This window comes from Scylla paramamosain, unplaced genomic scaffold (genome assembly GCF_035594125.1).
Source record: "Scylla paramamosain isolate STU-SP2022 unplaced genomic scaffold, ASM3559412v1 Contig3, whole genome shotgun sequence".
Classification (NCBI taxonomy): domain Eukaryota; kingdom Metazoa; phylum Arthropoda; class Malacostraca; order Decapoda; family Portunidae; genus Scylla; species Scylla paramamosain.
The window spans coordinates 2,023,022-2,048,324 of NW_026973668.1; the positions used below are offsets into that span (position 1 = coordinate 2,023,022).

The 25,303-nt window shown below is 45.9% G+C and overlaps 1 protein-coding gene across 17 annotated transcripts in view; it reads right to left on the reverse strand.

Moving 5' to 3' along the window:
* Positions 1 to 21,945, reverse strand: part of LOC135096331 (gastrula zinc finger protein XlCGF57.1-like) — a 36,850-nt gene extending 14,905 nt beyond the window's left edge. For 2 of the 17 annotated variants that reach the window (XR_010264689.1, XR_010264691.1), the window contains exons 1-6: positions 21,643 to 21,941; positions 20,789 to 20,899; positions 10,969 to 13,485; positions 10,362 to 10,542; positions 9,526 to 9,636; positions 276 to 2,631 (exon numbers count right to left, since the gene is read on the reverse strand). Coding sequence is in view for 4 of the 17 variants with exons in the window: in XM_063997762.1 (XP_063853832.1) it covers positions 17,238 to 18,839 (1,602 nt within the window). In the remaining 13 variants the exon portion in view is untranslated. The other 15 variants (XM_063997769.1, XM_063997768.1, XM_063997767.1 and 12 more) reach the window with 13 other exon arrangements.
* Between the last annotated feature and the right edge of the window lie 3,358 nt (positions 21,946 to 25,303).

Consider the following 25,303-nt stretch of genomic DNA (forward strand, 5'->3'; position numbering starts at 1 on the left):
TATATATATATATATATATATATATATATATATATATATATATATATATATATATATATATATATATATATATATATATATAAAGACAGAGAGAGAGAGAGAGAGAGAGAGAGAGAGAGAGAGAGAGAGAGAGAGAGAGAGAGAGAGAGAGAGAGAGTGTGTGTGTGTAATGAAAAACAACAACAATGCCCTTAACAAACAAAACACTTTCCTAAGTACATATCATTAATAATTGGAGAAAAACTACAGGACACTTGGTTAAGTTGTTTACTTACTATGTAGGAGATTAGTGGTCTTGTTCTTCTATATATACATGGGGCACGTCGTCAGCAGCCCCGGCACTCTCTTCATTGGAGGAATATAGCACTCTTGATGTCATGTTTTTTATCATTGACTTTGATTGATGGCTTGAAGGTCGTACAGTCACTGCTGGATGTGGACGCAACACACTGCTTCGCTAGGATCATGTCTCTTACGGTTTCTGTTATTAGCTTATTTCTGTCTTTTGTTTTCACACGGTTTACACTAGAGAAGCAGCACTCACAGTCAGCATTAGCATGAGGCAAAGAAAGACATCCTAGTGAAAAGTCTGAAACAAGCTTAAACTTGGGGTTTCCATCACTATCCTCCAGAGTTTTTATGGCACACCAAAATTTATCAGGCTGGTTGTAATTGCTTTTGTCCACTTTTTTCGCCATGTTGGTAATGGATTCAGGCAGATCTTCTACGGCAAGCCTCTTCCACTCATCGTCCAGTTGCTGGAGGGTAGAATCATCCTGGGCAATGATTCGGGGAAGGTGTGTCGCGAGGGGCACCACACTTTGCTCTTGCACTTTGCCCTGGATGCCTAGAACACTGGCTGGCTCCAGCATGTGCATTCTTGAAAGGACTTCTTCATCTCAGAAATGAAATCTCTTCCTGATCTGTTCTGCTGCTACTATCAAAAATAATCTGCAGTGGAAGCCAAACTCGTACATTTCCTTTTTTTGCTTGCTTAATTCTGGATTGTCTGTTACTGTTTTTAAGACAGATGCACCCAAATACACCTGCTCTAGCATCAGGAACTCACGTTGATATCTTGGATCAACTTTTGAAAGCATGGTTTTCACAATGTATTCATGGTTCATGTACATCAGTAGCAATTCTTTATATAAATTACAAACCTGCCTGTGCAATTCAGTTATGACCACTCTTTCACTTTGAAATAAAAGGTTCAGCTGAGTAAACTTTGGTAATACTGAAGAAAGGAAGCAGTAGTAAAGCCTGGTAAATGGACTGTGTTACTGTACGTAAAGCGTTTGTACCTCACGTCATTATTCCTCGGCATTTATAAGTGAAATGTTCAATAGTCTTCTATTTGCATGAAAACGTGTAACATGTGTGAGTATCAGTATTCAGTGCTATATTGAGCACAAAGCCGATGCTCACTTGTTGGTAGTGTGGGGTTAACCTGCTGGTCGCCTGCGGGCATCACTCACGGCCAAGTCGCGCTCAGACAAAGACGGGCAGGATGGTGACCGAGGTAAATACTTTAATTTTGTGGTAAAAACTGCTTGTCATAGTGCCAAGTTGACTGCATGTATTGTTAATGAATACTGTAATATGTTGAAAGTGTTTAATATCAGCGTGTAACGTTATCTTGTAAGAAATTGAGACAGAGAACTTGTCCGCAGTTGTTACGGTCGTGCCTACCTCATCAATAAACGTGTCAGGGAGAACTGCCTCTCCTCTACCCTACGATGATGGTGTGATTGGTAAAACAGATCACCTGAGAGCCAACTCATGCCCAGCCGCTGCGACTACAGTTCTGGTGACAGATTAACAACATTTCTACATTGCAAAGGCTGTAGTTGAAGTGACACGGGTTTTTAAGGGTGTTTTTGTGGTTCTGGTGACAGATTAACAACATTTCTACATTGCAAAGGCTGTAGTTGAAGTGACACGGGTTTTTAAGGGTGTTTTTGTGGTTCTGGTGACAGATTAACAACATTTCTACATTGCAAAGGCTGTAGTTGAAGTGACGCGGGTTTTTAAGGGTGTTTTTGTGGTTCTGGTGACAGATTAACAACATTTCTACATTCCAAAGGCTGTAGTTGAAGTGACGCGGGTTTTTAAGGGTGTTTTTGTGGTTCTGGTGACAGATTAACAACATTTCTACATTGCAAAGGCTGTAGTTGAAGTGACGCGGGTTTTTAAGGGTGTTTTTGTGGTTCTGGTGACAGATTAACAACATTTCTACATTCCAAAGGCTGTAGTTGAAGTGACGCGGGTTTTTAAGGGTGTTTTTGTGGTTCTGGTGACAGATTAACAACATTTCTACATTGCAAAGGCTGTAGTTGAAGTGACGCGGGTTTTTAAGGGTGTTTTTGTGGTTCTGGTGACAGATTAACAACATTTCTACATTGCAAAGGCTGTAGTTGAAGTGACGCGGGTTTTTAAGGGTGTTTTTGTGGTTCTGGTGACAGGTTAACAACATTTTATACATTGCAAAGGCTGTAGTTGAAGTGACGCGGGCTGTGGCAGAGCTGAAGCACCACTCAGCGCCGGTCAGCACCGTGGAGTGGCACCCCAGCGAGGGTTCCTTGCTGGTCAGCGGGGGGAAGGACGACGCCATCTTGCAGTGGGACCTGGCTGTGGAGAGGGAGGCAGCTGAGGAGTGGGAGGTGGGTGGTGGTGGTGGTGGTGGGATGGAGGGGAGAGGAGAGGAGGAGGAGGAGGAGGTTGTAGTAGTGGTAGTAGTAGTTATAGTCATAGTAGTAGTAATAGTAGTAGTTAGGTTAATCTAGGGTAGGTTAGATTAAGTTAGGTTTGTTTAGGTTAAGTTAAGGTAGGTTTGGTTTGGTTAAGTTAGGATGAAGTTCAATATAGTTAGGTTTTAGTGTGTGTGTGTGTGTGTGTGTACTTTTTCTTTTTGTTGTTTTGTTTGTTTTGTTTGTTTTCCTGCATGTCAGCGCCCCAGGAGGCTACAAAACAATGTGCAGGTGTGTGTGGGCGTTGGAGGGGAAGAGGTGGTGCCGTGGTGGTGGCTGGCCGTCAACTGAGGTCGGACGGGAGACGAGGAGTGAAGGAGGGAAGGAAAGAAAGGACTGGATAGACATTATGAGGTGACAGAGGCAAGGAAGCAAGCAAGCAAGGAAAGGAGGAGTGCAGAAACAGTACAACAGGATTATTAATTAAAACCAAGTGTGCATGGCAGCTCTTAGACAAAGCTTAGGTTAAGTTAGAAGGAGGAGGAGGAGGAGGAAAAACAGGAGAAATAGAGATAGGAAGAAGAGAAAGGTGACAAAGAATAACCTTACCAAACTTAACCTAACCTAAACTTTACCTAACCTTATCTAACACCCTCCTCCCCCCCGCCCCCCCAGGATGTGCCAGAGCAGCTGCTGTTCGTGCACCGCGGTCAGCAGGAGGTGAAGGAGTTACACTGGCACCCTCAGATCCCCGGCCTGCTGGTGTCCACGGCTCACAGCGGCTTCAGTATCTTAAAGCCCATCAGCTGCTGAGGTGTGTGGGGGGGTGAGGGGGAGAGAGGGGAGGTGTGTGTGTGTGTGTGTGTGTGTGTGTGTGTGTGTGTGAGAGAGAAGGGGGTTAGAGAGGGAGGGACAGGAAGGGGGAAGTAGTGAAGAAGGAAGGAAAGAGAGGGTGAAAAATGAAGGTGTGTGTGTGTGTGTGTGTGTGTTGAGTGGCACACAAATAAGTCTTCTTTGTCAACTTGATCCGTAGCCTTTAAAACTCTGTATATAGCAATCAGCTCCCCTCTTTCTCTTCTCTCTGCTAATGATGCAAGCTTCAGTCTCATTAATGTTTCTTCACAGGTTAAATCTGTCAGGCTTGGCACCAGTTTGGCTGCAGCTGTTTGGATCCTCTCTGTTTTCCTTGTTTCCTTTTCATTATGGGGTGAGCAAACAATTGTGGCATATTTGGTGGAGTCACATATTCCACGAACCTTCTCATCATCTCCTCATCCATGGAAGCCAGTGCCCCTTTCATCTTTCTTACTAACTCACAGGTTTCCCCAACTATTTTGTTGACATGTTTTTTCTGGTGACAAATTATCACTCATTCTAATTCCCAAGTCTTTTTCTTCTTGGGTTTTATTAATGTCCACTTCTCCCGTGGTGTAGACACTTGTCAGGCTTCTTTTGCCTTTTTAATAATTCCATCACCGTGCGTGTGTGTGTGTGTGTGTGTGTGTGTGACTAATTGACTGACTAACCATATATAAACATTCCTTACACACACACACACACACACACCTTTTCCAATTCTTTTTTATTATTATTTTAAAGAATCTCTCCCTCTCTCTCTCTCCTGTTTATCTATTTTATTTATATTTATTCACATTTGGCTCATTATTTTTTGTATTGTTTTGCATTTGCTTGTTGTTCCTCTGTTTATCCATTATACTTCAGTTCCTCCATCATTATTCCTTCATTTCTTTTGCTTTGATCAACTTTTCCTTGCTCTTTCTGTATTTTGCCCGTTTTCTTTGCATTTCTTAAAGTCCTTCCTCTATTTCGTCCATTTTCTTCAGTTCCTCCAATTATTGCTTCCTTCCCGTGTTCCCTCCTGCGGGTCTCGTCACAAGATACTCGGCAAGGAGAGAACAACAAAACAAACAAAACAACAACAACAACAACAACAACAATAATAATAATAAAGTAGCAATTATTATTAATTTTTGTTATTATTATTGTTATTGTTGTTGTATGTATGTTTTGAAATGGTTTTATTTGGATTCTCTCTCTCTCTCTCTCTCTGTCCTACACACACACACACACACACACACACACACACACACACACTGTATCATGTACAGCGTATATTTTCATAAGTGGATGCATTTTATATATAACAGCGAGTTATAGTGGAGTTGTAAGTTATTGGTGGTGTTATTGTTGTTATTCTTCTTCTAAGCCAAATTGTTGATGAAGAAGAAGAAGAAGAAGAAGAGTGAATGGGTTTAGTTTTGAATAATTTTAATAACAATTTTCCAGCTTATATTTGAAGAAAATGGATGTTGTAATATATTATAAGAGTGAAGAAATGAAGTGTTTTATTATCATTAATAGTAGTAGTGGTGGTGGTGGTGGTGGTAGTACACAAGAACACAAGGGTTGGTGCGGGAAGCCATCAGGCCCACACGTGGCAGTCCCTGCCCTGTACAAAACACACCTGTCTGTTTCCACCTGTCATCCCTGTCCAAACACTTGTCTAACACTTCAAAGCTCTGTAATGACTCACTCTGCACTAACAACCTGACTACTGAGTCTATTCCAGTCATCCACCGCTGTGTTTGTCATGCGAGGATTAATACTGGCCACTTTGTACACACACACACACACATCAAGTACTGTTAACAACATAACTCAGCATTCTAGCAACAAAAGTTTATTCCAACACTTGAGTACAAAGTAACAACACACAAACACTAGTCACTCCAAGTCCCTCACACACCACCACCACATCCACAACACCTCACCCCCCACAGGTGTGTTTGGATGTGTCTGGCAACACCACTCTTGCTACACAAACACTGCCACAAACACCACACCTGTACTTCCTTACCACAGTGTGGGTGAGGATGTTTGTCAACATTACATTGCAGGATAAACCTTTTGGCCAGTCACCACACCACACCCACAAGTCACCACTGGTATTGCCAGCTGGTTTGTGGCAGTAATGTTGTGGCCAGTCACCACACCACACCCACAAGTCACCACTGGTATTGCCAGCTGGTTTGTGGCAGTAATGTTGTGGCCAGTCACCACACCACACCCACAAGTCACCACTGGTATTGCCAGCTGGTTTGTGGCAGTAATGTTGTGGCCAGTCACCACACCACACCCACAAGTCACCACTGGTATTGCCAGCTGGTTTGTGGCAGTAATGTTGTGGCCAGTCACCACACCACACCCACAAGTCACCACTGGTATTGCCAGCTGGTTTGTGGCAGTAATGTTGTGGCCAGTCACCACACCACACCCACAAGTCACCACTGGTATTGCCAGCTGGTTTGTGGCAGTAATGTTGTGGCCAGTCACCACACCACACCCACAAGTCACCACTGGTATTGCCAGCTGGTTTGTGGCAGTAATGTTGTGGCCAGTCACCACACCACACCCACAAGTCACCACTGGTATTGCCAGCTGGTTTGTGGCAGTAATGTTGTGGCCAGTCACCACACCACACCCACAAGTCACCACTGGTATTGCCAGGGCAAATCTTTTCCCACACTGCAGGCCTGGGAACTTTCTCTCCCTGTTTTCTGCATTTTCTTGTTTCATTGTTTGGTGAGTGCAATGGCCCCAAGCCTGGGGTCTAAAGTTACACCCTAAGCAGTGTTACCAGTGTATCCGAGGGCTCTCTTCAGGACGGCGACTGTTCCCTTCACCGCGGCTGTTTGTACCTCCTGGGCACTCGGGAGGACCCAGTGTGGGTGAGGATGTGTCTGTCAAGAGAACGCTTCCAGGTAAATCTTTTCCCACACTCCAGGCACTGGAACTTTCTCTCCCCAGTGTGGGTGAGGATGTGTGTGTCAAGATTACCTTTCTGGGTAAATCTTTTCCCACACTCCAGGCACTGGAACTTTCTCTCCCCAGTGTGGGTGAGGATGTGTGTGTCAAGGGAACCCTTCTGGGTAAATCTTTTCCCACACTCCAGGCACTGGAACTTTCTCTCCCCAGTGTGGGTGAGGATGTGTGTGTCAAGGGAACCCTTCTGGGTAAATCTTTTCCCACACTCCAGGCACTGGAACTTTCTCTCCCCAGTGTGGGTGAGGATGTGTGTGTCAAGATCACCTTTCTGGGTAAATCTTTTCCCACACTCCAGGCACTGGAACTTTCTCTCCCCAGTGTGGGTGAGGATGTGTCTGTTAAGATCACCTTTCTGGGTAAATCTTTTCCCACACTCCAGGCACTGGAACTTTCTCTCCCCAGTGTGGGTGAGGATGTGTTTGTTAAGATTACCTTTATGGATAAATCTTTTCCCACACTCCAGGCACTGGAACTTTCTCTCCCCAGTGTGGGTGAGGATGTGTTTGTTAAGATCACCTTTATGAATAAATCTTTTCCCACACTCCAGGCACTGGAACTTTCTCTCCCCAGTGTGGGTGAGGATGTGTGTGTCAAGGGAATACTTCCGGGTAAATCTTTTCCCACACTCCAGGCACTGGAACTTTCTCTCCCCAGTGTGGGTGAGGATGTGTGTGTCAAGATGGCCTTTCTGGGTGAATCTTTTCCCACACTCCAGGCACTGGAACTTTCTCTCCCCAGTGTGGGTGAGGATGTGTGATGCAAGATGACTCTTCCGGGCAAATGTCTTCCCGCAGTGGTCACACTTGTGGTTCCTGCCGCCAGTGTGGGTGGCAGTGTGTTCAGTGGGGCCACTCCTGCCTCTCAGCCTTGTCTTGCCGGCATGGGAGAGGACGTGTCTGGCAATGGCAGCCTTGGTGGAGCACACTTTGCCGCAGTGGTCACAAGTGTAGGTCCTCACGCCTGGGGTCGCCTGCTGCTCCCAGCTGTTCCTGCTGCTGCTGCTGCTGCTGCTGCTGCTGCCTGGCGTCACATCCTCCATTGCAACACTGCTCCTGGCCGCGGCCGGTCCTGCAGGAACCCTGGGGCTGCGCCGAGGATGCACGGAGGGAGTCCCTTCGCTGGACGCAGACCTGGCACCTGTAACAGAGGAGGCCGTCACCACACAGGCAGCGAGGGGCTTCCTGCCTCAGCCTCAGCCTAACACACAGCCTCCACAGACAAGATACACCTGGCACCTGTAACAGAGGAGGCCGTCACCACGCAGGCAGCGAGGGGCTTCCTGCCTCAGCCTCAGCCTAACACACAGCCTCCATGCAGAGTAGGGCCGCCACACAACAACTGACTCTGTGCGGGCCACCACAGCCGTGCAAAGAGCGAGCCAATCAGTTTTTGTTGGTGGTAACTTGTGACAAAGAAGCAAGTGTTGACAGCAGTGGTGCAGCGTTCTGAGTGGCCGGCCACTGACCTGAGGGGCTCTGGGGCAGAGTGGATGGGAGGACTTGCCAGCCTTTGTAGGAGGAGGCAGTAGACACCTGCCAAAACAATAATTACTCCCAGTGAGGTGTGCAGCAGTGTTCAGGGGGTGCTGTGAACTTGCACCTTGCCTAGTCAGACTCTTTCAGCTCTGTCTGTCAACATCTACCTTTCCTTCTTGCTGGAAGTTTGCCTACATTCAACCTGTTCCTAAAAAGGGTGACCGTTCTAATCCCTCAAACTACCGTCCTATTGCTTTAATTTCCTGCCTATTTAAAGTTTTTTAATCTATCCTCAACAGGAAGATTCTTAAACATCTATCACTTGACAACCTTCTATCTGATCGCCAGTATGGGTTCCGTCAAGGCCGCTCTACTGGTGATCTTCTGGCTTTCCTTACTGAGTCTTGGTCATCCTCTTTTAGAGATTTTGGTGAAACTTTTGCTGTTGCCTTGGACATATCAAAAGCTTTTGATAGAGTCTGGCACAAAGCTTTCATTTCCAAACTACCCTCCTACGGTTTCTATCCTTCTCTCTGTAACTTCATCTCAAGTTTCCTTTCTGACCGTTCTATTGCTGCTGTGGTAGACGGTCACTGTTCTTCTCCTAAATCTACTAACAGTGGTGTTCCTCAGGGTTCTGTCCTGTCACCCACTCTCTTCTTATTATTCATTAATGATCTTCTAAACCAAACTTGTTGTCCTATCCACTCCTACGCTGATGATACCACCCTGCACTTTTCCACGTCTTTTCATAGACGTCCAACCCTTCAGGAGGTAAACATATCACGCAGGGAAGCCACAGAACGCTTGACTTCTGATCTTTCTGATTGGGGCAGAGCAAACTTGGTAATTCCTCCATCTATCAACTCAACACAACCTTTTCAATGACACTCAACTGTCCCCCTCTTCTACACTGAACATCCTCGGTCTGTCCTTTACTTATAATCTGAACTGGAAACTTCACATCTCATCTCTAGCTAAAACAGCTTCTATGAAGTTAGGTGTTCTGAGACGTCTCCGCCAGCTTTTCTCACCCCCCCAGCTGCTAACTCTGTACAAGGGCCTTATCCGTCCATGTATGGAGTATGCTTCACATGTCTGGGGGGGTTCCACTCATACTGCTCTTCTAGACAGGGTGGAATCAAAAGTTTTTCGTCTCATCAACTCCTCTCCTCTAACTGACTGTCTTCAGCCTCTCTCTCACCGCCGCAATGTTGCATCTCTAGCTGTCTTCTACCGCTATTTTCACGCTAACTGCTCTTCTGATCTTGCTAACTGCATGCCTCCCCTCCTTCCGCGGCCTCGCTGCACAACACTTTCTTCTCTTCTTTCTCTCACCCCTATTCTGTCCACCTCTCTAACGCAAGAGTTAATCAGTATTCTCAATCATTCATCCCTTTCTCTGGTAAACTCTGGAACTCCCTGCCTGCTTCTGTATTTCCACCTTCCTATGACTTGAATTCCTTCAAGAGGGAGGTTTCAAGACACTTATCCATCAATTTTTGACCACTGACCCGAGGGGCTCTGGGGCAGAATGGACGGGAGGACTTGCCGGCCACTGACCCGAGGGGCTCTGGGGCAGAATGGACTTGCTGGTGGGGTCTTGCCGTCTCGCCACTGCTGTCCTGCCGGAAAACACACAAACAAATAAAACAACGATAAACAAACAAACAAATAACAAAAATAAAACAAGAAGACAAAGAAGGTTAACTGACGTCCTGCGTTGCTGCCACTGTTGTGACGGCAACATTTTGTCAAAAAAAACCTAGCCTAACCTAAAGTTAACCTGACTTGCCATAACATAATATAACAAATATATCACACAAAATAAGCACACCTACCTTAACACAACTAACACCAAACAACCGGCACTAGTGTGCACGTGGGGCTCCAGGCTGGCTACGCCTTGTCCGGCAGGTCTGAGTTGCCAGTTGTGTATTTTCCCTGCACTGCTACCAGGTCAGGCGAGGATACCCCCCCCCTCTCTCTCTCTCTCTTCTGACAAGACATATGATCACTATTACATAGCTAAATGTGCATAGTCTCTCTCTCTCTCTCTCAATCTCTCTAGACCTGCCGGACGCGGCCTAGCCAGCCGGGGACCCCACATCGACTGTAGTGCCACACAGCCTAACCTAACCCAGCGCAGCAGTGCACAAGATGTCTGCCTATTATTCCCCAGGCAACACTTCACCAGGCAGGCAGCACCAGCAGACAGCCAGGCGGCGCCGCCACGCCTTGGGAATAAAAGAAATGAACAAACAAACAAACAAACCACAACAAGAGTGACGGTGACCACCACCTCAGTCACTCGCCTCCCGACATTGACTTGTTCCCCGCCCACCATTACCTGCACGCCCTCAGGTGAGGCCAGGGAGGCGCCGCCAGTCCGCCAGGTGGCCACAGGTGACCCAGGCCAGCTCAAACACAGGCGCAATCTGCCGCACACTCGGCGTGACCTGACCACTGACCACAGCACCACGCGGACGCCGCCTCTGTTCCCTCCACCAGACTTGATCTTGATCTTGATGCTACAGGTGGCACAGGAATTATTCAGCGTTGCCAGATTGTTTTGGTCATATTATCGTACTACACTAGTTGAAATTATTGTACTTCTGGTAAAATTGTCGTACATATGTAATTATTCCAAATATTATGCAAAACTGCCACTTTCTAAATATAGAATTTAGGTTATATATATATATATATATATATATATATATATATATATATATATATATATATATATATATATATATATATAAAGACAGAGAGAGAGAGAGAGAGAGAGAGAGAGAGAGAGAGAGAGAGAGAGAGAGAGAGAGAGAGAGAGAGAGTGTGTGTGTGTGTAATGAAAAACAACAACAATGCCCTTAACAAACAAAACACTTTCCTAAGTACATATCATTAATAATTGGAGAAAAACTACAGGACACTTGGTTAAGTTGTTTACTTACTATGTAGGAGATTAGTGGTCTTGTTCTTCTATATATACATGGGGCACGTCGTCAGCAGCCCCGGCACTCTCTTCATTGGAGGAATATAGCACTCTTGATGTCATGTTTTTTATCATTGACTTTGATTGATGGCTTGAAGGTCGTACAGTCACTGCTGGATGTGGACGCAACACACTGCTTCGCTAGGATCATGTCTCTTACGGTTTCTGTTATTAGCTTATTTCTGTCTTTTGTTTTCACACGGTTTACACTAGAGAAGCAGCACTCACAGTCAGCATTAGCATGAGGCAAAGAAAGACATCCTAGTGAAAAGTCTGAAACAAGCTTAAACTTGGGGTTTCCATCACTATCCTCCAGAGTTTTTATGGCACACCAAAATTTATCAGGCTGGTTGTAATTGCTTTTGTCCACTTTTTTCGCCATGTTGGTAATGGATTCAGGCAGATCTTCTACGGCAAGCCTCTTCCACTCATCGTCCAGTTGCTGGAGGGTAGAATCATCCTGGGCAATGATTCGGGGAAGGTGTGTCGCGAGGGGCACCACACTTTGCTCTTGCACTTTGCCCTGGATGCCTAGAACACTGGCTGGCTCCAGCATGTGCATTCTTGAAAGGACTTCTTCATCTCAGAAATGAAATCTCTTCCTGATCTGTTCTGCTGCTACTATCAAAAATAATCTGCAGTGGAAGCCAAACTCGTACATTTCCTTTTTTTGCTTGCTTAATTCTGGATTGTCTGTTACTGTTTTTAAGACAGATGCACCCAAATACACCTGCTCTAGCATCAGGAACTCACGTTGATATCTTGGATCAACTTTTGAAAGCATGGTTTTCACAATGTATTCATGGTTCATGTACATCAGTAGCAATTCTTTATATAAATTACAAACCTGCCTGTGCAATTCAGTTATGACCACTCTTTCACTTTGAAATAAAAGGTTCAGCTGAGTAAACTTTGGTAATACTGAAGAAAGGAAGCAGTAGTAAAGCCTGGTAAATGGACTGTGTTACTGTACGTAAAGCGTTTGTACCTCACGTCATTATTCCTCGGCATTTATAAGTGAAATGTTCAATAGTCTTCTATTTGCATGAAAACGTGTAACATGTGTGAGTATCAGTATTCAGTGCTATATTGAGCACAAAGCCGATGCTCACTTGTTGGTAGTGTGGGGTTAACCTGCTGGTCGCCTGCGGGCATCACTCACGGCCAAGTCGCGCTCAGACAAAGACGGGCAGGATGGTGACCGAGGTAAATACTTTAATTTTGTGGTAAAAACTGCTTGTCATAGTGCCAAGTTGACTGCATGTATTGTTAATGAATACTGTAATATGTTGAAAGTGTTTAATATCAGCGTGTAACGTTATCTTGTAAGAAATTGAGACAGAGAACTTGTCCGCAGTTGTTACGGTCGTGCCTACCTCATCAATAAACGTGTCAGGGAGAACTGCCTCTCCTCTACCCTACGATGATGGTGTGATTGGTAAAACAGATCACCTGAGAGCCAACTCATGCCCAGCCGCTGCGACTACAGTTCTGGTGACAGATTAACAACATTTCTACATTGCAAAGGCTGTAGTTGAAGTGACACGGGTTTTTAAGGGTGTTTTTGTGGTTCTGGTGACAGATTAACAACATTTCTACATTGCAAAGGCTGTAGTTGAAGTGACACGGGTTTTTAAGGGTGTTTTTGTGGTTCTGGTGACAGATTAACAACATTTCTACATTGCAAAGGCTGTAGTTGAAGTGACGCGGGTTTTTAAGGGTGTTTTTGTGGTTCTGGTGACAGATTAACAACATTTCTACATTCCAAAGGCTGTAGTTGAAGTGACGCGGGTTTTTAAGGGTGTTTTTGTGGTTCTGGTGACAGATTAACAACATTTCTACATTGCAAAGGCTGTAGTTGAAGTGACGCGGGTTTTTAAGGGTGTTTTTGTGGTTCTGGTGACAGATTAACAACATTTCTACATTCCAAAGGCTGTAGTTGAAGTGACGCGGGTTTTTAAGGGTGTTTTTGTGGTTCTGGTGAAAGATTAACAAAATTTCTACATTCCAAAGGCTGTAGTTGAAGTGGTGCGGGTTTTTAAGGGTGTTTTTGTGGTTCTGGTGACAGATTAACAACATTTCTACATTGCAAAGGCTGTAGTTGAAGTGACGCGGGTTTTTAAGGGTGTTTTTGTGGTTCTGGTGACAGATTAACAACATTTCTACATTGCAAAGGCTGTAGTTGAAGTGACACGGGTTTTTAAGGGTGTTTTTGTGGTTCTGGTGACAGATTAACAACATTTCTACATTGCAAAGGCTGTAGTTGAAGTGACGCGGGTTTTTAAGGGTGTTTTTGTGGTTCTGGTGACAGATTAACAACATTTCTACATTGCAAAGGCTGTAGTTGAAGTGACGCGGGCTGTGGCAGAGCTGAAGCACCACTCAGCGCCGGTCAGCACCGTGGAGTGGCACCCCAGCGAGGGTTCCTTGCTGGTCAGCGGGGGGAAGGACGACGCCATCTTGCAGTGGGACCTGGCTGTGGAGAGGGAGGCAGCTGAGGAGTGGGAGGTGGGTGGTGGTGGTGGTGGTGGGATGGAGGGGAGAGGAGAGGAGGAGGAGGAGGAGGAGGAGGAGGTTGTAGTAGTGGTAGTAGTAGTTATAGTCATAGTAGTAGTAATAGTAGTAGTTAGGTTAATCTAGGGTAGGTTAGATTAAGTTAGGTTTGTTTAGGTTAAGTTAAGGTAGGTTTGGTTTGGTTAAGTTAGGATGAAGTTCAATATAGTTAGGTTTTAGTGTGTGTGTGTGTGTGTGTACTTTTTCTTTTTGTTGTTTTGTTTGTTTTGTTTGTTTTCCTGCATGTCAGCGCCCCAGGAGGCTACAAAACAATGTGCAGGTGTGTGTGGGCGTTGGAGGGGAAGAGGTGGTGCCGTGGTGGTGGCTGGCCGTCAACTGAGGTCGGACGGGAGACGAGGAGTGAAGGAGGGAAGGAAAGAAAGGACTGGATAGACATTATGAGGTGACAGAGGCAAGGAAGCAAGCAAGCAAGGAAAGGAGGAGTGCAGAAACAGTACAACAGGATTATTAATTAAAACCAAGTGTGCATGGCAGCTCTTAGACAAAGCTTAGGTTAAGTTAGAAGGAGGAGGAGGAGGAGGAAAAACAGGAGAAATAGAGATAGGAAGAAGAGAAAGGTGACAAAGAATAACCTTACCAAACTTAACCTAACCTAAACTTTACCTAACCTTATCTAACACCCTCCTCCCCCCCGCCCCCCCAGGATGTGCCAGAGCAGCTGCTGTTCGTGCACCGCGGTCAGCAGGAGGTGAAGGAGTTACACTGGCACCCTCAGATCCCCGGCCTGCTGGTGTCCACGGCTCACAGCGGCTTCAGTATCTTAAAGCCCATCAGCTGCTGAGGTGTGTGGGGGGGTGAGGGGGAGAGAGGGGAGGGGTGTGTGTGTGTGTGTGTGTGTGTGTGTGTGAGAGAGAGAGGGGGGTTAGAGAGGGAGGGACAGGAAGGAGGAAGTAGTGAAGAAGGAAGGAAAGAGAGGGTGAAAAATGAAGGTGTGTGTGTGTGTGTGTGTGTGTTGAGTGGCACACAAATAAGTCTTCTTTGTCAACTTGATCCGTAGCCTTTAAAACTCTGTATATAGCAATCAGCTCCCCTCTTTCTCTTCTCTCTGCTAATGATGCAAGCTTCAGTCTCATTAATGTTTCTTCACAGGTTAAATCTGTCAGGCTTGGCACCAGTTTGGCTGCAGCTGTTTGGATCCTCTCTGTTTTCCTTGTTTCCTTTTCATTATGGGGTGAGCAAACAATTGTGGCATATTTGGTGGAGTCACATATTCCACGAACCTTCTCATCATCTCCTCATCCATGGAAGCCAGTGCCCCTTTCATCTTTCTTACTAACTCACAGGTTTCCCCAACTATTTTGTTGACATGTTTTTTCTGGTGACAAATTATCACTCATTCTAATTCCCAAGTCTTTTTCTTCTTGGGTTTTATTAATGTCCACTTCTCCCGTGGTGTAGACACTTGTCAGGCTTCTTTTGCCTTTTTAATAATTCCATCACCGTGCGTGTGTGTGTGTGTGTGTGTGTGTGACTAATTGACTGACTAACCATATATAAACATTCCTTACACACACACACACACACACACCTTTTCCAATTCTTTTTTATTATTATTTTAAAGAATCTCTCCCTCTCTCTCTCTCCTGTTTATCTGTTTTATTTATATTTATTCACATTTGGCTCATTATTTTTTGTATTGTTTTGCATTTGCTTGTTGTTCCTCTGTTTATCCATTATACTTCAGTTCCTCCATCATTATTCCTTCATTTCTTTTGCTTTGATCAACTTTTCCTTGCTCTTTCTGTATTTTGCCCGTTTTCTTTGCATTTCTTAAAGTCCTTCCTCTATTTCGTCCATTTTCTTCAGTTCCTCCAATTATTGCTTCCTTCCCGTGTTCCCTCCTGCGGGTCTCGTCACAAGATACTCGGCAAGGAGAGAACAACAAAACAAACAAAACAACAACAACAACAACAACAACAACAACAACAACAATAATAATAATAAAGTAGCAATTATTATTAATTTTTGTTATAATTATTGTTATTGTTGTTGTATGTATGTTTTGAAATGGTTTTATTTGGATTCTCTCTCTCTCTCTCTCTCTCTGTCCTACACACACACACACACACACACACACACACTGTATCATGTACAGCGTATATTTTCATAAGTGGATGCATTTTATATATAACAGCGAGTTATAGTGGAGTTGTAAGTTATTGGTGGTGTTATTGTTGTTATTCTTCTTCTAAGCCAAATTGTTGATGAAGAAGAAGAAGAAGAGTGAATGGGTTTAGTTTTGAATAATTTTAATAACAATTTTCCAGCTTATATTTGAAGAAAATGGATGTTGTAATATATTATAAGAGTGAAGAAATGAAGTGTTTTATTATCATTAATAGTAGTAGTGGTGGTGGTGGTAGTACACAAGAACACAAGGGTTGGTGCGGGAAGCCATCAGGCCCACACGTGGCAGTCCCTGCCCTGTACAAAACACACCTGTCTGTTTCCACCTGTCATCCCTGTCCAAACACTTGTCTAACACTTCAAAGCTCTGTAATGACTCACTCTGCACTAACAACCTGACTACTGAGTCTATTCCAGTCATCCACCGCTGTGTTTGTCATGCGAGGATTAATACTGGCCACTTTGTACACACACACACACACATCAAGTACTGTTAACAACATAACTCAGCATTCTAGCAACAAAAGTTTATTCCAACACTTGAGTACAAAGTAACAACACACAAACACTAGTCACTCCAAGTCCCTCACACACCACCACCACATCCACAACACCTCACCCCCCACAGGTGTGTTTGGATGTGTCTGGCAACACCACTCTTGCTACACAAACACTGCCACAAACACCACACCTGTACTTCCTTACCACAGTGTGGGTGAGGATGTTTGTCAACATTACATTGCAGGATAAACCTTTTGGCCAGTCACCACACCACACCCACAAGTCACCACTGGTATTGCCAGCTGGTTTGTGGCAGTAATGTTGTGGCCAGTCACCACACCACACCCACAAGTCACCACTGGTATTGCCAGCTGGTTTGTGGCAGTAATGTTGTGGCCAGTCACCACACCACACCCACAAGTCACCACTGGTATTGCCAGCTGGTTTGTGGCAGTAATGTTGTGGCCAGTCACCACACCACACCCACAAGTCACCACTGGTATTGCCAGCTGGTTTGTGGCAGTAATGTTGTGGCCAGTCACCACACCACACCCACAAGTCACCACTGGTATTGCCAGCTGGTTTGTGGCAGTAATGTTGTGGCCAGTCACCACACCACACCCACAAGTCACCACTGGTATTGCCAGCTGGTTTGTGGCAGTAATGTTGTGGCCAGTCACCACACCACACCCACAAGTCACCACTGGTATTGCCAGCTGGTTTGTGGCAGTAATGTTGTGGCCAGTCACCACACCACACCCACAAGTCACCACTGGTATTGCCAGCTGGTTTGTGGCAGTAATGTTGTGGCCAGTCACCACACCACACCCACAAGTCACCACTGGTATTGCCAGGGCAAATCTTTTCCCACACTGCAGGCCTGGGAACTTTCTCTCCCTGTTTTCTGCATTTTCTTGTTTCATTGTTTGGTGAGTGCAATGGCCCCAAGCCTGGGGTCTAAAGTTACACCCTAAGCAGTGTTACCAGTGTATCCGAGGGCTCTCTTCAGGACGGCGACTGTTCCCTTCACCGCGGCTGTTTGTACCTCCTGGGCACTCGGGAGGACCCAGTGTGGGTGAGGATGTGTCTGTCAAGAGAACGCTTCCAGGTAAATCTTTTCCCACACTCCAGGCACTGGAACTTTCTCTCCCCAGTGTGGGTGAGGATGTGTCTGTCAAGAGAACGCTTCCAGGTAAATCTTTTCCCACACTCCAGGCACTGGAACTTTCTCTCCCCAGTGTGGGTGAGGATGTGTGTGTCAAGGGAACCCTTCTGGGTAAATCTTTTCCCACACTCCAGGCACTGGAACTTTCTCTCCCCAGTGTGGGTGAGGATGTGTTTGTTAAGATTACATTTATGGGTAAATCTTTTCCCACACTCCAGGCACTGGAACTTTCTCTCCCCAGTGTGGGTGAGGATGTGTGTGTCAAGGGAACCCTTCTGGGTAAATCTTTTCCCACACTCCAGGCACTGGAACTTTCTCTCCCCAGTGTGGGTGAGGATGTGTGTGTCAAGATTACCTTTCCGGGTAAATCTTTTCCCACACTCCAGGCACTGGAACTTTCTCTCCCCAGTGTGGGTGAGGATGTGTCTGTCAAGATTACCTTTCTGGGTAAATCTTTTCCCACACTCCAGGCACTGGAACTTTCTCTCCCCAGTGTGGGTGAGGATGTGTGTGTCAAGGGAACCCTTCTGGGTAAATCTTTTCCCACACTCCAGGCACTGGAACTTTCTCTCCCCAGTGTGGGTGAGGATGTGTGTGTCAAGGGAACCCTTCTGGGTAAATCTTTTCCCACACTCCAGGCACTGGAACTTTCTCTCCCCAGTGTGGGTGAGGATGTGTGTGTCAAGGGAACCCTTCTGGGTAAATCTTTTCCCACACTCCAGGCACTGGAACTTTCTCTCCCCAGTGTGGGTGAGGATGTGTTTGTTAAGATTACCTTTATGAATAAATCTTTTCCCACACTCCAGGCACTGGAACTTTCTCTCCCCAGTGTGGGTGAGGATGTGTAAGTCAAGAGAATGCTTGCAGGTAAATCTTTTCCCACACTCCAGGCACTGGAACTTTCTCTCCCCAGTGTGGGTGAGGATGTGTTTGTTAAGATCACCTTTATGAATAAATCTTTTCCCACACTCCAGGCACTGGAACTTTCTCTCCCCAGTGTGGGTGAGGATGTGTGTGTCAAGATGGCCTTTCTGGGTGAATCTTTTCCCACACTCCAGGCACTGGAACTTTCTCTCCCCAGTGTGGGTGAGGATGTGTGAGGAGAGATGGCCTTTCTGGGTGAATCTTTTCCCACACTCCAGGCACTGGAACTTTCTCTCCCCAGTGTGGGTGAGGATGTGTGATGCAAGATGACTCTTCCGGGCAAATGTCTTCCCGCAGTGGTCACACTTGTGGTTCCTGCCGCCAGTGTGGGTGGCAGTGTGTTCAGTGGGGCCACTCCTGCCTCTCAGCCTTGTCTTGCCGGCATGGGAGAGGACGTGTCTGGCAATGGCAGCCTTGGTGGAGCACACTTTGCCGCAGTGGTCACAAGTGTAGGTCCTCACGCCTGGGGTCGCCTGCTGCTCCCAGCTGTTCCTGCTGCTGCTGCTGCTGCTGCTGCTGCCTGGCGTCACATCCTCCATTGCAACACTGCTCCTGGCCGCGGCCGGTCCTGCAGGAACCCTGGGGCTGCGCCGAGGATGCACGGAGGGAGTCCCTTCGCTGGACGCAGACCTGGCACCTGTAACAGAGGAGGCCGTCACCACACAGGCAGCGAGGGGCTTCCTGCCTCAGCCTCAGCCTAACACACAGCCTCCACAGACAAGATACACCTGGCACCTGTAACAGAGGAGGCCGTCACCACGCAGGCAGCGAGGGGCTTCCTGCCTCAGCCTCAGCCTAACACACAGCCTCCATACAGAGTAGGGCCGCCACACAACAACTGACTCTGTGCGGGCCACCACAGCCGTGCAAAGAGCGAGCCAATCAGTTTTTGTTGGTGGTAACTTGTGACAAAGAAGCAAGTGTTGACAGCAGTGGTGCAGCGTTCTGAGTGGCCGGCCACTGACCTGAGGGGCTCTGGGGCAGAGTGGATGGGAGGACTTGCCAGCCTTTGTAGGAGGAGGCAGTAGACACCTGCCAAAACAATAATTACTCCCAGTGAGGTGTGCAGCAGTGTTCAGGGGGTGCTGTGAACTTGCACCTTGCCTAGTCAGACTCTTTCAGCTCTGTCTGTCAACATCTACCTTTCCTTCTTGCTGGAAGTTTGCCTACATTCAACCTGTTCCTAAAAAGGGTGACCGTTCTAATCCCTCAAACTACCGTCCTATTGCTTTAATTTCCTGCCTATCTAAAGTTTTTTAATCTATCCTCAACAAGAAGATTCTTAAACATCTATCACTTGACAACCTTCTATCTGATCGCCAGTATGGGTTCCGTCAAGGCCGCTCTACTGGTGATCTTCTGGCTTTCCTTACTGAGTCTTGGTCATCCTCTTTTAGAGATTTTGGTGAAACTTTTGCTGTTGCCTTGGACATATCAAAAGCTTTTGATAGAGTCTGGCACAAAGCTTTCATTTCCAAACTACCCTCCTACGGTTTCTATCCTTCTCTCTGTAACTTCATCTCAAGTTTCCTTTCTGACCGTTCTATTGCTGCTGTGGTAGACGGTCACTGTTCTTCTCCTAAATCTACTAACAGTGGTGTTCCTCAGGGTTCTGTCCTGTCACCCACTCTCTTCTTATTATTCATTAATGATCTTCTAAACCAAACTTGTTGTCCTATCCACTCCTACGCTGATGATACCACCCTGCACTTTTCCACGTCTTTTCATAGACGTCCAACCCTTCAGGAGGTAAACATATCATGCCGGGAAGCCACAGAACGCTTGACTTCTGATCTTTCTGATTGGGGCAGAGCAAACTTGGTAATTCCTCCATCTATCAACTCAACACAACCTTTTCAATGACACTCAACTGTCCCCCTCTTCTACACTGAACATCCTCGGTCTGTCCTTTACTTATAATCTGAACTGGAAACTTCACATCTCATCTCTAGCTAAAACAGCTTCTATGAAGTTAGGTGTTCTGAGACGTCTCCGCCAGTTTTTCTCATCCCCCCAGCTGCTAACTCTGTACAAGGGCCTTATCCGTCCATGTATGGAGTATGCTTCACATGTCTGGGGGGTTCCACTCATACTGCTCTTCTAGACAGGGTGGAATCAAAAGCTTTTCGTCTCATCAACTCCTCTCCTCTAACTGACTGTCTTCAGCCTCTCTCTCACCGCCGCAATGTTGCATATCTAGCTGTCTTCTACCGCTATTTTCATGCTAACTGCTCTTCTGATCTTGCTAACTGCATGCCTCCCCTCCTTCCGCGGCCTCGCTGCACAACACTTTCTTCTCTTCTTTCTCTCACCCCTATTCTGTCCACCTCTCCAACGCAAGAGTTAACCAGTATTCTCAATTATTCATCCCTTTCTCTGGTAAACTCTGGAACTCCCTGCCTGCTTCTGTATTTCCACCTTCCTATGACTTGAATTCCTTCAAGAGGGAGGTTTCAAGACACTTATCCATCAATTTTTGACCACTGACCCGAGGGGCTCTGGGGCAGAATGGACGGGAGGACTTGCCGGCCACTGACCCGAGGGGCTCTGGGGCAGAATGGACTTGCTGGTGGGGTCTTGCCGTCTCGCCACTGCTGTCCTGCCGGAAAACACACAAACAAATAAAACAACGATAAACAAACAAACAAATAACAAAAATAAAACAAGAAGACAAAGAAGGTTAACTGACGTCCTGCGTTGCTGCCACTGTTGTGACGGCAACATTTTGTCAAAAAAAACCTAGCCTAACCTAAAGTTAACCTGACTTGCCATAACATAATATAACAAATATATCACACAAAATAAGCACACCTACCTTAACACAACTAACACCAAACAACCGGCACTAGTGTGCACGTGGGGCTCCAGGCTGGCTACGCCTTGTCCGGCAGGTCTGAGTTGCCAGTTGTGTATTTTCCCTGCACTGCTACCAGGTCAGGCGAGGATACCCCCCCTCTCTCTCTCTCTCTCTCTCTCTCTCTCTCTCTTCTAACAAGACATATGATCACTATTACATAGCTAAATGTGCATAGTCTCTCTCTCTCTCTCTCTCTCTCTAGACCTGCCGGACGCGGCCTAGCCAGCCGGGGACCCCACATCGACTGTAGTGCCACACAGCCTAACCTAACCCAGCGCAGCAGTGCACAAGATGTCTGCCTATTATTCCCCAGGCAACACTTCACCAGGCAGGCAGCACCAGCAGACAGCCAGGCGGCGCCGCCACGCCTTGGGAATAAAAGAAATGAACAAACAAACAAACAAACAAACCACAACAAGAGTGACGGTGACCACCACCTCAGTCACTCGCCTCCCGACATTGACTTGTTCCCCGCCCACCATTACCTGCACGCCCTCAGGTGAGGCCAGGGAGGCGCCGCCAGTCCGCCAGGTGGCCACAGGTGACCCAGGCCAGCTCAAACACAGGCGCAATCTGCCGCACACTCGGCGTGACCTGACCACTGACCACAGCACCACGCGGACGCCGCCTCTGTTCCCTCCACCAGACTTGATCTTGATCTTGATGCTACAGGTGGCACAGGAATTATTCAGCGTTGCCAGATTGTTTTGGTCATATTATCGTACTATACTAGTTGAAATTTTTGTACTTCTGGTAAAATTATCGTACATATGTAATTATTCCAAATATTATGCAAAACTGCCACTTTCCAAATATAGAATTTAGGTTTTATATATTATATATATATATATATATATATATATATATATATATATATATATATATATATATATATATATATATATATATATATATATATATATATATATATATTTAGTGCCCTCTAAGGGGTGTGATGTTCCCTTGTGGCACACGATAATTACAAATCCTATCACTGGATTAAGAGAAATACAAATCTTGACACTTTTATGATTTTTAATAAATAATGGAATAATCCGAACTAATAATAATAAAAAGAAAGGAATTCCGAAATACAAAATAAATGGTAGCGTATTCTTCAGTTACATAATTCCGAAATACAAAATAAATGGTAGCGTACTCTTCAGTTACATAATTCAGAAATACAAAATAAATGGTAGCGTATTCTTCAATTACATAAAACTACGATGGAGATATTTTCGCGACTACTGAGTTGTGGGGGAGACCAGAGAATAAATAAATAAATAACAAATATATACCCAAAAAGTATGTATAGAACTGAGGACAGTCTCACACGGTGATCTCGAACCAGGTGGTTTCACTAGTCCCGTGGAGAAAACCAACAAAAACAGAACGAAAAAAATGCGAATATCTATCCACTCAGAAATAGTTTATCAACAGGAATATCTGAGGGGAATCCAAGAGGGTCTGAGGAGAATCCGAGAGAGACTGCTTTAGTAAAATTATTGTTAAATAAACACTTACTTAATATTACAGGAATGGAGGGGGAGATTATCAGACCGCATGCTCACCTGAGGAGAATCCGAGAGAGACTGGCTTTGCTTGTGAGGGAATCGGCGGGAAACTAAGGATAAAGGTTTCCAATGGGGAAATTTATTAAGTTATAATTTTGTTTTTAGTAGGGGGGGAGCGACTAGGTTGTGAGTTCAGGGATGAAAAATATGAATAATTAAGTTACTGTTTACTTTATAGTTGTTACTTTAAGAAGTTTAATTCAATGGACTTTTGAAATCAATTGGGGAATTAGTCAAAGTCTGGTATCTCTTCCCGGCTTGCGTAGCAACAGTGGTAACAAGGCAGGCGAAGCAGAGAAGATTTATCAGATTCGTCAACCTCATTGGCGTGGCGTAATTATCTGGGATTTGTTTGAGCTGGTTTAAGACCTTACCATTATAAAATTAATTTTATCGTATTAAGGGCTCCCCATTCTCTGGGATTAGGTGAAAAATTCGCCTCTATAACCTGGCCAAGCAGGAGAAATTACGTTTATTCACTGGGTAAATTTTGTTATAGAAGTGGTCAACACAGTGACGCTGAGAGAGGGGGGGGGAAAGCAAGGACAAAAGGACACTGAGGAGAGGAGGGGAAGGGGAGGGGTTAGTCACATGGTACTGAGATTCTGGTCACCCCCGCACACTACATGGGCCCTAGCCTAGGAAAAAAAGTAGAAATATACATAATTAATTTCTCAGCACTACACGAGCCTTTCATCCGTTCTAGAATTTTTCACCTCTCTCTTTTCTCCTTACCAAAAAAAAAATAAAATAAAATAACACCTTCACATCCGAGTATTTAGAACCTCCCCTCACCACCACATAACCAAGCCAGGCTGACGAACTGCACGTGATCTCTGTCGGGAAATAACTCTGACATTCTCTCCCATACAATGGCTTGTGGGCCATATCACCACAATGTCCCTTGGAGACATAACTCGGCTCTTTCTCTCATCTCAAGGAAAAAGAAAAGAAATTCCACCCCAACCAGCCTCTTGACCTCCTGTGGTGTGAGGACTTAACCTTAAGTCACTCCGTCACTCTCTGAAACGAGATTCGGCCACCCCAGTACTCGGTTCCTTCCACTCGGACAGTCATTTACTCATCCACACATTCACTCATACCACGAGATACTATAGATGATTACGCGAAGCGCTCGCCACGTCCTGAAGTAATCCACCACAGAATGGCCCGAACGGATTGTCGAGTGCAGTAGTAGTCTGCGAATTAAAGTGGTTCCTTATTCCTTCTCAAATTCTTACATCACCTCTCACATAGTACCCATACCCGTCATACCACGATTCATTACAACCAGTCCAGCCAGACCATGCAAAAGTAAGGGGGGGGACTCTATTTACCCCAAGCACTCTGCTCTTTTCTATACCGTCTTTCCAGCGACATTAACATTCCTCAATATAGCGTCTGGGACGGTTACGCACTCTAGGCGGTAACACTTCAGTTTCTATATCAGGTTGGAACACTGTGTCTTGAGCTGCAACTACGTACTCTTCCTCACTGTGAAACTGTTTGATCTTTTCTGCCGCTCTTTGCACCATCTTTCCCGAGAAAGGGTCTTTCACCACATAACCACCGCCTCCTCTTAAAACTTCCACCACCTTATATGGGCCGTCCCAACGAACACACAGTTTCTTACACACTCCTGACTCTGTAGTTTCTCGCTTCACCCACACCAACGCCCCAATGTCTACCTTCTGCTCCTTGCGTTTCCTGTTGGCCGCATTACGGTATTTCCGAGTCATTTTCTCGTGTGTTTCCCGGATCAGCCGGCGGACCACATCCACGTCTTGCTCGTCACCATCAACTGCGGGTAGCCTGGCACCCACCACTCGGGGCGCATGCCGGGAGAAAAACGCGAAGAAAGGTTGTTGGGCGATACTGGTATGGACGGCGGCATTCATAGTGGCCTGACACACAGGGAGTAGGCGAGGCCACCGTAGCGGGTAACCTCGGCACATGGAAGCCAAGATGGATTTGAGCGTGCGATGGAGTCGTTCGGTGATGGCGTTCCCTTGCGGGTGGTAGGGAGTGGTGTAACAGAGGGTGATGAGGTGTTGCTGGCAGAATTGTTGGAAGATCTGGGAGGTGAACTCGCCCCCGTTGTCCAGGACGATGGAGTGAGGAGTCCCGAAGTCGGTAATGTAGTGCTGCAGCGCCTCTACAATTCCCTCTGATAGTTTGTTTTTGAGTGGATAGAACTTCACAAATCGGCTAAAGTGATCTACGATAGTCAACACATATCGGTAGCCACCACTGCCTGCAATCATATCCGTCAGGTCTATACCTATCCTATCTAAGGGCTTCTCTACTGAAGGTAATTCCTGATAAGGCTGCTGTAACCCTGGAGAGGTTTTAAATCTTTGACAGGTAAGGCAATTCTTTACGTACTGGGTTACGTCAAACTTGAGATTACACCAGTAAAACAATTCTTCGGCCTTTTTAATTGTCTTTTTCTGACCCAGGTGGCCAGAAAGCTCATGTGCATGTTCTAAAGCTTTAGGAATCAGAACCTGAGGAACTACCAATGAATAATGAATGCTGCCATCAATGTTTTCCTTAGCGTAGTACAGCAACT